Genomic DNA, 14,627 nt, shown 5'->3' on the forward strand with positions numbered 1-14,627 from the left:
TATACTGTGAAGCTGCTCTGATAAAAATAAAATAATATGTGAAAATCTGCCAAATCTGCCTATCTTAGCAGAGAAACAATAGTGAATGAGGAGGCAGTTAGCTTATTTCACTCCCACCATTTGTCGATTTAAAATCACCCTGCAGTAGGAAAAGACAGGAACCTGCCATCTTTCTTCTGTAACTCAAAAAAACAGAGAACATGAAGAGATCTGCACAGTTCTCATCTCCAAATGATCACTCATGCCCCTCTCAGAACCACCTCCAGAAGACACACTTGTTTATTGTGCAATTAATCAGAGAGGAGGATTCTGAGCATTTATTTCTTAATCAATTTAGTTTGTTTTCATGGATTGGCCAGAAGGTTGGAAACCCTCATATTCTAAGCTAAATCTACATGCAATGAGTCTTGTAGGGATAATGAGTAAATGAAAGGGGAGGGGGAAAATTTTAATCCTTCCTCCCTTATGATTTACAGATTTTTCTCATACAACATCCCATAGCATGGCACTTTTTTTTTTTTTTTGGCTTGGATAGGACCTGAAAGGCAAAATTTGGCTGGGGGAAAAAACCAGGGAAAAGAAATTTATCAGGGATAATGAGGGATTTGCTAGGGATAATAGTAGTAGAAGGAAGGGGTTAAGAGACTCTCCTACCCACTGATTCTCTCCTGTATAGCCTCTCACATCTCAGCAGTTATTGATTTGGGAGGTAACTGGATGGTTATCAAGGCAATGTGTAGTCCTGTCCCTTTATTCTTTTCATTTGGCTTTCTTAATCTACATAAGCTAGCAGAAGTAATGAGAAAAATCATACACAGATACAATTATTTATTTGAACATCCTCCTTACTCTTTCAAGTCCTGTTGTAGCATTTGTGCATGGTTGGTATAAGAAAAGTCACCTGTTGGGGGGAGATGGGTGGCATACAAATTTAATAATAAAAAAATAAAAAAATAAAATAAAAAAACATCAGTTCAAATCACTAACCTGGGTCATTCTAATTGAACTCAATCAGTTTTCATAAAATTGAATGTATTTCATGAAACCTCTGTTCTCTGATCACCATACCACGCAAGTAATATTCTGTGTCTTGTATTTATAGGGAGTGTCCCAGAAATGCCCATCAGGAAGGGCATTCCTCTAGTAGGATGTTCTAAAAGGCCGTGAAAGCTCTTTTCCTGCTATTTGTTCTTTCCTATCAATTTGAACAGGAAAACAGCTTGAGCTTTAATTACTGATTGATAAAGACCAATCTGTTGCTATTTCTGAGGGTTTTCTGTGAGCATGGAAGTCAGTCTACCATCTTCCTGAAATGAATCTTGGTTGAATTGTGGAGACAGTGATCCCTGTTTGAATAAATAAATTATAGAAAGCAAAAGCATTTGTCCATTTTGCATGCAAAGTGCTCTCCTGACCATTGTTGCCATTTTTTTTCTATCCTAATTGTGTGTTTTTTTTTCCCCTTTTCTTCTGTGCTCCATTCCAGCAAACAGTCAAGATTCCAGAAAAAGAACCATAACGGGTACAAATCTGTAGCCAGGTATATTAAGAGTCAGAACGATGCTTTGGAGAGGGTTTTATTCAGGCCAGGTCTCAGTTCCAGAACTAGATCAGAAAGTTGGGGATTGCTCCTGTGCTCCTAAAACTACAGCAGAGATGAGAGCTTTTCTGAGCATATCAATAGTAATCAGCAAATTGTAAGTGACTCAATATGGGTAACCCTGCAAGAGAAATAAAATATTTTAATTCAGAAAAGCTTCTTGGGTGTACAGAAGGTGAAGATTTCTACTTCAAGACCTCCTTTTAGAGACCAGCTTTAGAGCCTTTGAGGATTGCTACCTGGCTCCTGTCCATGGGGTAGGAGGTTGACTGGAATATCCCCCTTACTTCACACTGTTAAGGTCTCCATCAAGTGTTCCTGCTATAAAACTCATGTAGGGTATTCAACACTGCTATAAAACTCATGTACCCTTGAATCACCAAGGGACTGGTTCCTGGCAGGGAGAAAGTAGGCTGTTGCAAATTAGCACTTGACTCTCTTGACTTTAATGTTTTTCCCCCTGCTTTCTGCTCTGCTGCAACAGTGATGACCACAGAAATTCCAGGTACATGTTGGCCCTTCACCTGCAATTTCTTTCCTTTTCAGTGTGTGCATTCTGTGTGTGTGTGTGGGGGGGGGGGGGTATGCTTCTCCTTCCCTGCTCCTCCTTTAATGAGATCTAAATCAAACAGGGTTTGGAGGCACTTGGAGACCCTTCTGCCTTCCTTCTCAGTTCAGGGTGCAATGAGCTGTATTGTCATTCTCAGCTGTAAGCTGGAATATATTTGAATGAATACATTGGTCGGCATCTGAATGTCTGTTCTATTATGAATTTCTGGCTATCTTAAGGCCAGCAAAGTACAGTGGAAGATAACCTGTTTTCTGTCAAAGATTTGCATGATAGACAGAGCTGAAACAAGCTGTGGATAGGGCTAGAGCCAAAAGTGGACTGGGATCCCCATTCTTTCTATGACATCCCACTTTTCTATCCAGAACCCTTCTTTTTCTTTCTCATGTTCTTTCTGATACCCAAGGCTGCAAGGAAGGAGAGAAATAGCTCTTACCAGAGGCCTGAGCTAATGTCTTGTAACAATGTCGAAATTCGGTTAAGGGCCATGTGTGGCCACAGAATTATAAGTGACTCACCCAGATGAAATGTTTCTAACCCCAACCTTAACCCTAACCAAACTTTTTGATATCTGAGTCAGATTTAAATAATTTTCCACACTGTTTTGCTTTTTGATTTTTTTTAAAAAAATGCCTCTCCTTGTACGTTTGTACTGCTGTTTCTATCTCCTATGTGTGCATTTGCTGTGGTTTTCCAAGATTTTTTTTTTTTTTTTTTTTTGCAGAGTAGATAGAAGGGAGTTGGGTTATAAGACTTCATTTTCAAAAGCTGAAGTTTCTTACAGGAAGATTTTTTTTTTCTTGTTGCATTCAAGCAAATTGTTTCTGAATCACATTTGTACTTTCAGAGATAAAGTTAAGGGAAAAGAGAAAAAACATCACCATTTGCCATTCAGGTAGCTTAATGTTTTCTATAACTCCTTTTTTCTAATTAGTTCCCAGTGTAAATATCTAATCCTCAGTCACAATGCTATAGTTCCCTCTCTCTTCATAGTGATTTCTGCATAGATTGATGATTTCATTTTTCAGGCTGATTAATGTCAGTGAGTGATTGTGATAGAAAAGAAAAAAACCCAAGCCTTTGGAATCAACCACATCAGGAAATACGTATGGGTTGAGACAAACTAGCAAAGTGTATGATTGGCTTCAGTGCTTTGCAGTTAACTGGAGACCCATCCAGATTTTGGATCCTTTGTTTACCATGGGACTATGTGAATGTACTGCTAGTGCTCAACAAGGTGGTGTGTGTGTGTGTGTGTGTGTGTGTGTGTGTGTACATCTTGAGTAGGGTTGTGCAGAATACTTTTAAACATTTCAGTCTCAAAATGCTCCTTTTCAGATTTGAAATGGGTTGTTCTGACCTTACTGGAAGTGTTCTGACTTTGTTCCCACCATTTTGGATGTATTCTGGGCTTGTGAGAATAGCTCTATTGTGAGTTCAAAACAAATTCTTGGAACACCATCAGAAGAGTTGGTCGTTTTTAAGAGATTTGTTGTGTTTAATATTACAATTTGGTGACAATTTTAGAGTTACTTCTAGAGGGCCATATCCAAACTGTGGGGGAATGTATGTCCTTGTACCTGATGCTGAACACCCCTGTTTACAGTTCCTTCCCAATATTTGAATAACTGATCATTCTGTTATGATTGATATTGCTATTAAATGCCTAGAATCTCCATAGGATTTGCATTCTCCCAGTTTGTGGGTCAGTGAGCTTTCCTCCAAATTTTCAAAAAGTTGTTCTCTACAACTCCATATAATGGATAATGAGCTGCTGCAATTTTTTCTCCATCAACCCTCACATTCTCTAGAATGGATTCTATACTTGGTCAAAATAAAAAGCAACACATACTTGGTGTGTTATACTCATCATCCTAAAATTCAAAAATCACGTAATTTTAAAACAAAAAAAACAGAGGCCCCACTGTAGAAATCGTCATGTGGTTGAATCCCTCTCCAGAGTTCCTTATTATACCCTCCAATCTAGAATTCATCTATCATTTTCATTTTCAGTATGGAGGCTTATGTGCTTTGTAGTATCACAAACTAATACTATCAAAGCAAGGTCCTTTGGGTTCAACGAGGTTGATTTCTAGGGCAGTAGGTAAAAGCAAAATCTTGGCAATTGCAACTTTTTGTATCATTTTCAGAAGTGTAGCAGGAAAAGGTACATCTGTTGTAATTCTCACCTCAGCATAACTCTTAGAAGACAAGATTGGCGCTATCAGAGCTGAGCTGCAAAAATAGACATGGTCAAAAACTGGAAGCAAAGAGATACCCCCAAATCCTATGTCTTTCCAGCATCTACTGGTCATCAGGATTTTTGCTATTCATATCTTGTAGGCCTAGATAAGATTCTGGGGTGCAAGTTGGAATGTGCAATCGTTTTTTCTCCTCTACTTTATCTCCTTCACGTATTGGGAGAATAAAGTATATATTCCTGAAGAAAGAAAAATGGGATTTAAATGTATATAGCTTGTGGTTGTTTGATTGATATACTTATTATCTTATGAATAATCCTCCTAGTTTCTTACAAACTTTTTGTTTTAATGTTGGCTTTTTGCTTCCTGCTTGGCTCTGCTCACCTATTTCAGCAAGAACAAGGACAAAAAGTAGGTTTCTTTGTCATGATCTCTGCCTCCCTTTTATTTATTATTATTATATCTATTATTATTATTATTATTATTATTATTATTATTATTATTATTATTATTATTATTTTATCATTATTAGTTCATGGGCAGAAACCAGAGCAGCACCTTGCAAATAAAATTCTGTTAGCTTCACCGCTATCAGCACAGAAAGGGATTCAATAGATGAGATCTCATTTGTCATATTTTTAAGGACAGAGAGGCAGAACCTAGGTATAAAGCTGGCATATGTGCAGTATGTTTCATTTGTATAATAAACCTTCATATTCACAGGGCACAATAAAAAGACAAGGTATAATCTGAAGAGCATATAGCTGTTCTTGTTTGGAACAATGAATGAATGAGCTCTGGATCGACATTACTCAAGTGTGACTAAGCCTGCTAACTGATCAAGTCACGAAAGAAACCATTTTCTTTTCCAAATCCACTCTCCTCCAAAATTTTGATGTTTGCTTTAATTTGTTCCAGTTTGCAAAATTACCTTTATCTGATTGTCTATTGTGCAGCTAATCCCTAACTGTCTGCCTTGTCTGTCTATGTATCTACATATCCACCTATCTACCTACTCTATCTAATTTATTTATGGGCACATTTCCTTACAAATGGATACTGGGGGGTTTTTTCCCGACTTTGTACAATACAGTAGCAGAGTCAATTTTAATTGATGGGATGCTTAAACACATGACCATTCCAAATGCCTTCTCCATCCCCAGTAACATCACACTAGATCAAATGGCTCTTTTAGAAAATTTTACCTAGGAGATCAAGATAAGACAATGTGGTTATGACTGCTCCTTTCAACATCATGACAGGAAGTAAAAGAGGTAACTTTTGGACTGGTATTTCCCAAACATTTTCCCCAGGCAAAAAACCCCATACATACAGGGGAAGGGCCATCTGTCTCTATAAGTTAAATATGGACTGGCTGCAGTTGGTAAACCTTTTCTATTCCCAAGATCACTAAGGCAAGCATTCTGTACTCAGAGAAGGTTCAAGATCAAACATTTTATCCGTCTAATCTCACATTGTTCATTCTAACTGGCAATGGCTTTCCAGGAAGGAGATCTTTCCTATCACCTTAATTTTCTCTGAACTAGAGATTAAACTTGGGGATGTTTGTTCTACCCCAAGCAGTGGTTGATTCACAAGCTACCCAGAAGTAAAGCATGCAACAGACAGTTATTTTGTAGCTTAGAAACCTATGAACCAGTCATAAGATTTGATCCCTCCCTTGGCTCTGACCCCAAGGTAGATGATCTTTATATGATAATTTAGTGTTTCTCAACCTCAGCACCTTTAAGATGTGTGGACTTCAACTCCCAGAATTCCCCCACCAGCATGTGATGATTCCTTCACCTCAAAACATTTCTTGCTGTTAGAAAGGCAGATTTAGCTGTGAATAATTCACCTACCAGCCGTAATCAGACCCATGCCTAGAATTCATCTGGAATTCAGGCAGAAGTGGCAGTTGGCAGCCTAGTCATTCTTTCTTCACCAAGCATGAATTCTGACTCCAGGATAGATTTTTTTTTTTTAACTTAATTTGTACATTCTGAACATCAATTCAGGAACAATGGCAGAAACCCAGAGACCTAAAAAACAACGGCTCCCAAACTAAGTTACTAAATCACGGAAACCTCTTCTAAGGCCATGATTTGGGGCCCTATGGGGGAAAGAAATATTGCTGGGAATAACTGGAATGGTTGCTATTCAGCAGCTGCCAAGTTGTCTCAGGTGTTCTTATCCAATATTCATGAAGGGGATGGTATCAGTTCTCTGCTAACACAGCTGGCTTCCTATCTGCGCCATTCCTTCCCCTCCGTGCTGTTATTTTTGGTGGTGGCAGAAAATGGAGGGCAACAGGGCCTGGGTTTAATGGCGCAAGTGTCCCAAAATGGTATAGGAGCAGGCAATGGATTAGGAACCCTTTTCCCCACCCCAGTAATTTCCTGCCCCAAAGTCTCCTCTCAAACTGCCCCTCACCCTCTCCCGTGATTGTAACTGTGAGATACAGGTAAAGAAGTCTGAGTCTGCCTTACCTGGAACAGGTAAGTGGTTGCTTTGATTTCCTAATCTCTGAAAAATGTGTAGGAGTGTTTCTGCTATGAATGTGTTGGACAGTATCTATTGGCATATCTGAAATGCCGCTGTGCAACAGGATCATAAGCAAGAGTACTTGCATGGGGGAGCTGCGTTTTTTATTATTAAAAATGGGATGGGAAAACAAAGGGTATGCACAAGGCACTATTTGAAGAGAATGATCTCCTTGATAAGGGTTTAGTTGATCCTGCTGTTCCAAAGAGTGCTACCTTCTGTTCAGTAAGGCCCCAGCAAGATGGGGCCAAAATCAAGGATGGTTTCCTATGATGCTTGATATATACTTTATCTGCAGTAGAGTCTACTCATGCTAAAGATATGGCTCTGATGGGCACTTGGCTGATACACCCTCTGGGGTGACTGTGTCACTTCAGGAAGGCACATAGTGGCTGTTTTGCCCCCCTTTTTCATTCTCTGTGTGTGTAGAAGATAATGCCTGGGTGACAAATGTTTGAACACGGTCTTCATAATGACCGTTGTAATTACCGGAGTTTTCCAAGTTTAGTTCGTACCTTTGTCAGAATTCCAGGAGCAGATTGTAATTGTAGTCTGTTTGAAGCCTTCCACATATCACCTTCTCCATTTAGCCCATAGGAGTTGAGTAAGAGGACCTCCTCAGTGTATGTATATGTAAGAGGGGAGTTTCACTATTGCTTTTAATAAATGTTTTCCGATAACTTGAGCTTCAAAATAGTGGACTCAGGTGCCGATCTGCTTTCCATCAACTGTTTTGTTCCTGAAATCCCATCATACCTTCCCATTCTTCCATTTCATTTTGGAGAGCTCCTTGCTGCTCACCCGACTACATCCCCCCACCCTCCCCATCACTTCCATTGCATTCAGGCAGATGATCCCCTTCCAAGTTCTCACATTTCAAAGGAATGTTAATAATTAATTAATTAATTAATTAATTAATTAATTAGCATTTCATTATGCACCAGCTGGCTGCCTTAGGACTGCTCTTGAAAATTGCTGAATATACTAATAGAATCCCTGAAAACCAGTCTTATGCCTCCCTGCTAAACTTTATGCCTGTTAAGGTTTAGAAGACCGACCTGATGCCATTTTTTTTGTGAAGCCTTTGGTTTAAATCCATATGGCACATTTCCTTGTGAAAAGTCCCATCACGTTTAAGTAGGGTTTTCCCCCAAAAAAATGAGTTTATGAGAAGATCCAAGTCTAAACATGAGAAATTCATTTTGTTTTCACATTTCCTAGTGCCCTTGCTTTTCTCTCCCCTCTTCTTTTGTACTCAGCTGTTGAGAGTGTAAATCCTCCATGGAGATATCAACTGTTCGTCGTCTGTACAGATGACATGTATATGGACCCCATTGCATAAAAAAATAATGCACTTGGGGGGACATTATTTTGGGTAGTCAAGGAACCCAGTAGACAGAGTAGTGACTTCAGGACAAATAGATCAGGTTCATTTGTGTGTGTGATTTATTTCATTGGCATTTGGCTATCTGTTTCGTTGGCTTACTTTTTCTGACATTTTCAGCATACTAAGCCTAGCCAAAGACTTAGTGAAGTGAATTGTTTCGTTACCTTCAGAAATGAGCACTTTTTGGCAGTATGGCCGTATGCTGTTGGAGCGGTGACAATAGCAACAAAAATGAGGACCAAACATGGGGAGTTACATCCAACCTGCAGACTGCCAATCCTTGGTATAAACAGGAGTTCCTTTTCACAAAATCCTAGAATGTAAGGAATGCAAGGGCCTAGGAGATCAGTTAGTCCAATCCCTGCGTAATGCAGTGATTTACTGTTACAGCATCCCCAACAGATCCAGCTTCTGTCTGAACACTCTAGTGAAGGGGAGTATATTTCTTTCCAAGGCAGTCTGTTCCATAAATAACAGTTTGTTTGTTTGTTTGTTTGTTTATTAATCACATTTATATGGTTGCCCATTTCACAAAAAGTGACTCTGGGCAGCGTAACCGGTTCTTATGTTAGGATATTTTTTGTTTTCAGATGTCCAACCAAAATCTACTTCCTTGTAATTTAAAACAATTGTTTCATGCCCACTTTCTTTCCCAGCAAGGTTGGCACGAGTGATGTATGCTATGGCCAACATAGTTAGAAGGCAGCAGGCTGGGGAAGCTTTCCTAATTTTGCTGACAACCGGAACTGTCTGTTTTCCAAAAGCATTAGCCTTGTTTTCTCCAGTCATCCACAGGGCCTTTTGTGGTCACTTGATCCCCAGAATTAATGAGGATAAAACAACTACTCCATTTTTTGGCATTTTTAGAGTTGGAAGAGTCAAAGAGCAAAGCAAGTGTCTGAAGCCTTAAAACCTCCTCAAATCATCCTCAGATCAAGTCCATTTTGGATCCTGGCCTCCCCCCATCTTTAGAGTATGGTCATTGACACATCACAGAAAGTCTAGTGTGCAATCCTCGGCCCAACAGAAGATTGGAGTAGAAGATTGCTTTAAGGAATTATAATTTGTGTTATCCAAGGATGCAGATTCTGTTGCAGGAAGGAGGATATGGGGTGACAGATCTGCAAGCAGAAAGCATAACAGCTTTTGCAGATCCCTCATATTTTAAGAGGCCAAGATGTGGATGATGTAGGGATGGAAAACAATGGCTAAAGTTCCAGTAGGAAAGATGGAGAAAAGAAAATATATGTAGCTCAGGGTTAAACTGTGGAGTCCTTGGTGCTCTCTGAGCCTGGTTGTTTGTTTGCAGGTGATGTTACCCAACTGGGTAACATCATCAGTGTGAGTGTAAGTCGGGTTTTCTCCCTGTTTATATAGTTAACTACCAAGGAGAAAACCACACCCCCACCAACACTTGCAGGGCTAGCTACCGTATATAAACAGGGAGCAAATCCCACACTCACTAGCACTGATGATGTTACCTAGTCGAGTAACGAAACGTATGCAAGCAAACAACCAAGTTCAGAGAGCACCAAGGACTCCACAATGGCTAAAGTGCAGGAAGATTCATGCCAATACAAATTTGAATAGTGACATTCCATTTGAAGCTCTAGGTATGGATATGGCAGATGTGTGAAATAGTTACCAGTTCCAATATATATATTGTATGCTTGGAGAACAGCCATTGTGTATCTAGTAGAACTGGTTGGATAAAAACTTCTCATAAATAATCAAATACTTCTATATTTTCTTGATTCAACTTTTCAGTGGTTCATCTTGAACTGCAACAAATGCTAAGTAGGAGTAATGCATTTACTCATATTTTTCTCTTGTTTCCTTTCCCTCACTATTTCCTTTGTTTGTCTTTCTCCTCGGTTTTTCTTTCAACTGCTTCTTGGAGAAGGGACCTGCCTTTTTTGCTTATATTCTGAGACGGCATAATGATGTTCATAATGCATCTGGTTTGCTTACAGAGCTGGGAAAGGAGTCTTTTCAGCCATGAAACTGGGCAAAGCACGTCCCTCAAAAGATGATCATCACCGAAAGCAAGGTATGTGTATGCACACAACCTGAACTTCAATCAAACCAGTGAATTACTACAATCTTGTTGTTGCAGATTTCAGACTAAGTGGAAGAGAAAGGTATCTTTTGAATTCAGATATCTCTCTCTGCCTTCGTTTCATCCTAGGGTTAGCCAATGTCCTATATTTACTTGCTTACTGATTGATTGATTGATTGATTTACAGTATATATAGCCTGCTCCAACCAAAGTTGCTGGGTACAACGAATTCCTACACAAAAAAGAAAACAATGCAACATATAATTATCCAAAACCCCAGTAAACAATAAAAAACCTTATAGGTGCTCAATATCTTAAACTCCCCTAAGGGCCAAAGCACTGCTTTGGTTAGTTTACAAAATGCCATTAGGACAGGGGCCATCTGTACTTTCAGGGGAGAGTGTGGCATAGAATGGGACTGCTACCACAAAGATCTGTTGCCCGTATCTTCTGAGGTGAGAAGATTTTTCCATCTATGTATCAAAACTTCCATCCATGATTACATGTCCTGCTGCCTCTACACTTCTGTGAGAGTGTGGTGCAAATAGTGTTGAATAAACAAAATAATCTAGATCAGCTTTCCTTAACCTTGGAATCCTCCAGAAGTATGAATTTTCACTCATGGCCTTGCTAGCTGGAGAATCCTGAGAACTGAAGCTCCATCTGGAGGATTTGGAGAATGTTCATCCAGGCACTTATAAGAGTGCCAGTTCTAAATTATATCATGACTGGATCACAGCTCACCCTACTCGTTTAGGTTTTACTCACCCTTCTTCAAAGGGTGTGCAAAGTATCAGACTTAAGGTTTCATGGCAGTCACTTGAACTAACTATGACTGTCTTTCCTGGGTAGATCAACCAGCCATCTTGGAAGCAGAAGATCTGGACCGTAAAGCAATACGGCTTGGGGGTGGCCTGGATCCAGATGCCATCTCCCTGGCATCAGTCACAGCTGTGACCACCAATGTGTCTAATAAGAGGTGAGGAGAAGTACAAAACAACTCAGAAAGTGGAGACCAGGTCTACACATATCAGAATTAAATGCTTCACTTCTTTGTCCTAAACTGGTAGGAATTTGGAATTTTGAGAACATATTTGGGTATTCTCATAAAATGGGTATTATGAGGGAAAGGCTTCCCTATCACAAAAATAGCTGCCATGATAATCTGCTCAGTCACAAAGTACCCATTTGCCAGAAGAGAGATTGCTGAGGATGTTTCACAGTGTTCTCTCTAGGTTCCTACCCAAGGATGTTCTGTCACCCCAAGTTATCTTTGCCTTAATACTAAACTATAAGCTACTGTTTGCAAGCCACTATAGACAGATTCACATGTGCTAACCCGCAACAAAACCCACAACACATTGCATAGAATATATGCAATGGGCTAAATATTAGGTTGTTATTTATTATTTCATTATTATTATTATTATTATTATTATTATTATTATTATTATTATTATTCTCTTTCACTATTATCATGGTCTTTTTAAGATCCAAGCCAGATATTAAAATGGAGCCCAGTGCAGGAAGACCAATGGACTACCAGGTGAGATGCTTCTAGTCTTTCATTTGTGCTATGGAAGTAATATAGGAGCCAAAGGTCTCCACCACCACAATCCTTCTTCAAATACCCATCATCATGAATTCACCCTTAGTGCCACCTTTCATGAACTGGTGTTCTCCCCAAATCTTACTTGCTCTTGAGCAAGCATGTCCCAGAATAGGAATTTTGTAGGCACATCAGGTGGGGAAAGGTGATTTTATGCAATTAGTACAGCTCAGAAGCAGCCTGTGCTATTGCAGCATGCTTAACCCATGCTTAATAGATCCATGATTGATTGAATGAATTCAACTGCTTTGGTTCACACAATACTCTGAAGCAAAAACTAGCCAGCCACATTTTAACACACTGGATTGTGTAAACCCAGCCATATTCTCCATTCTGCTGCTAGGTCCATTATAATGCCCTCTTTCTGTCGACTGATGCTTGGAGAAACAGAAATTGCCTTTCAAGATGCTGCAGAATGACAAACCTTTCTGGCTTTTGCACAGGGCCCATAGGTAGCATGTAGCTCCTTTTAGAAAAGAAATGTGAAGAGAGAAAGTAGAAGGAAGATGGGGAGCCCTTGAGAATGAATCTAACAATGTGCTTTCTTTTTCTTCTCTCATCAGGTCAGCATCACAGTAATTGAAGCGCGGCAGCTGGTGGGACTCAACATGGATCCTGTGGTGTGTGTGGAGGTGGGAGATGAGAAAAAGTACACATCCATGAAGGAATCAACTAATTGCCCCTACTATAATGAGGTTAGCTTGCTACCTGTAACAACCAAGCTGTCAATCTCTTCTTGACGGACATTTAGGTTACAGAAAAACCCAACAAATGTGGGGAAAGAGGCTCCTCTTCTTAGCTATCAATGAGGGTTGGGAACTGATTTCTGCAAGAGGGCTGGAGGGCTGTCTGTCTTCATAGGCAAGTGGGAAAACTCCCACCAAGACTCCCAGAGTCCTGGCAGGAGGTGCACTGAGGCGTCTGAGTCAGCACTTGGAAAACCCTCCTGATATAAGCCTGTTTATGGCTTTGGGTCAACAAATGGATTGGTGGGAAGGGGGAGCAAGGCCACTGGATATAATAATGGCTATATATATATGTTATGTGATCAGGGCTAAAGCTTCTGTTCTTCCTGCTTATTACACATGGCAGATTAGACCAGTGGTGGACCTTCGTCTTCATCCATGCCTCAGACACACCACTTTTTTATCTGTGCTAGCACTTTTCATTTCAAAACTATATAATATTGGGGTTTCCAACATAATCTATGGGCTCAATATGTCCAAAGATCCCTCTCTTGGTTCCCATAGGCATTCTTAGAAAATAAAAATAATAGGGATGGGGATGGGGGGAGGGGGTTGTACTGCAACACTTAGCCTGGAAATATGCTTACCTGGCCAGAGAAAAAGGCAATGCTGAGATGGGGAATTAGGGATTATCTCACCAATTTTCCCTCTGGTAAGTGATCATATTCCCTCATGCCATTCATTTGTGCCAATGACATGATTACAAAATTTTGAATGGACCCACTGGTTGAGAAAAGTTTGGATTTCTGGTATAATAAGAATATTAGAGGCTTCAATTCACAAAATAAAGTATTATAAATATTTCCATTAGCCTAAGAGTAAAATTATTTTCATTTAATTTTGATTTTCAGGTTATGATTACATTAATATGCTTTTTCATTGCTAAGAAGTACCATGAATATTTATTTAGTCTTGCCATAGTCTGGGGAATATTTATGTGTTTCTCAAATTAGCAACCCCCATCCCCAGATTTGTTCTACCACGGCTTCTAGTCTGCGTAGTCTACAACATCAGCTGAGAAAGGCTAAACTAAATTGCCAATGGCCATGGTTTTTTTTTTTTTTAGAGAAGATGGAACTGTAATCAAATATATCTGGAGAGAACAAAATGCTTTACTATTTTCATTTGCTTCTTTATAACTGATCTGCTTACTATGAATGACATCTGGTGACCCTTTTGTCTCTCTTTTTTTATTTCAGTATTTTGTCTTTGACTTTCACATTCCCCCAGATGTCATGTTTGACAAAATCATCAAATTATCGGTGAGCAACATTTACCACTCAGTTCACTTTCTCAGTTGGAATATTCTCTGAAATATGGCTGAAGACGAAAGTATTCCCACCTTGGAAGATGACAGCCTGAGATGCAGCTAGAGGAGATATGGATAAATAATGGGGAATGTACCTCTCTTTCTTTTGGGAGAAAGAGCTGATAAGAGTGAAATCTCCTTTGAGCTAAGCTTGAAACCTGGTGACTTCATCTCATTTGTTGGTACCAACATAAACATAGTTTGCCATTGCTTTTTACTGGCATTGCCTTTCAATTTCCCAGTCTAGCTTACAACTCTGGTATTCCCTGGAGAACTCCCATCCACAATTTTTTTTGTTATTTCTCTATGATACCCATCTCTGGTGATGTCTCTGTTACAACTGACTCCTGGTTCCACAGCTCTCAGCTTGTTTCTCCAGGCCATTTCATGTGGGGAGGGACATGATTTAAGGAAGAACATTTTCTTGGCACTTAGGAAACTTCTAGATCCATTCTGGGCATCTCCAGTTCATAGGATCCAGTTGCAAGTGATGGCAGAGATCTAATGCTTCAGGAGATCCTGCAGAGCTGCTGCCAGCCTGACTAAGCAATCCTGAGTTAAATGGATTTGGTTAAAATCAGCTTCCTGGCTGGGTGCTTATGAC

At 39.7% G+C, this 14,627-nt stretch overlaps 1 protein-coding gene across 1 annotated transcript in view; it reads left to right on the forward strand.

The window, feature by feature from the left end:
• Positions 1 to 14,627, forward strand: part of OTOF (otoferlin) — a 146,118-nt gene that overhangs the window by 78,924 nt on the left and 52,567 nt on the right. Inside the window, exons 6-10 of the mRNA XM_088152197.1 lie at positions 10,274 to 10,350; positions 11,212 to 11,338; positions 11,851 to 11,905; positions 12,532 to 12,663; positions 13,914 to 13,976. Coding sequence (XP_088008323.1) covers positions 10,274 to 10,350; positions 11,212 to 11,338; positions 11,851 to 11,905; positions 12,532 to 12,663; positions 13,914 to 13,976 — 454 coding nt within the window. The remainder of the gene's footprint in view (positions 1 to 10,273; positions 10,351 to 11,211; positions 11,339 to 11,850; positions 11,906 to 12,531; positions 12,664 to 13,913; positions 13,977 to 14,627) is intronic.

The sequence above is a fragment of the Python bivittatus genome, unplaced genomic scaffold (genome assembly GCF_059951505.1).
Source record: "Python bivittatus isolate LINGU-HERP-01145 unplaced genomic scaffold, Pbiv_v1 ctg000690_np1212, whole genome shotgun sequence".
In the NCBI taxonomy this organism is placed as follows: Eukaryota; Metazoa; Chordata; class Lepidosauria; order Squamata; family Pythonidae; genus Python; species Python bivittatus.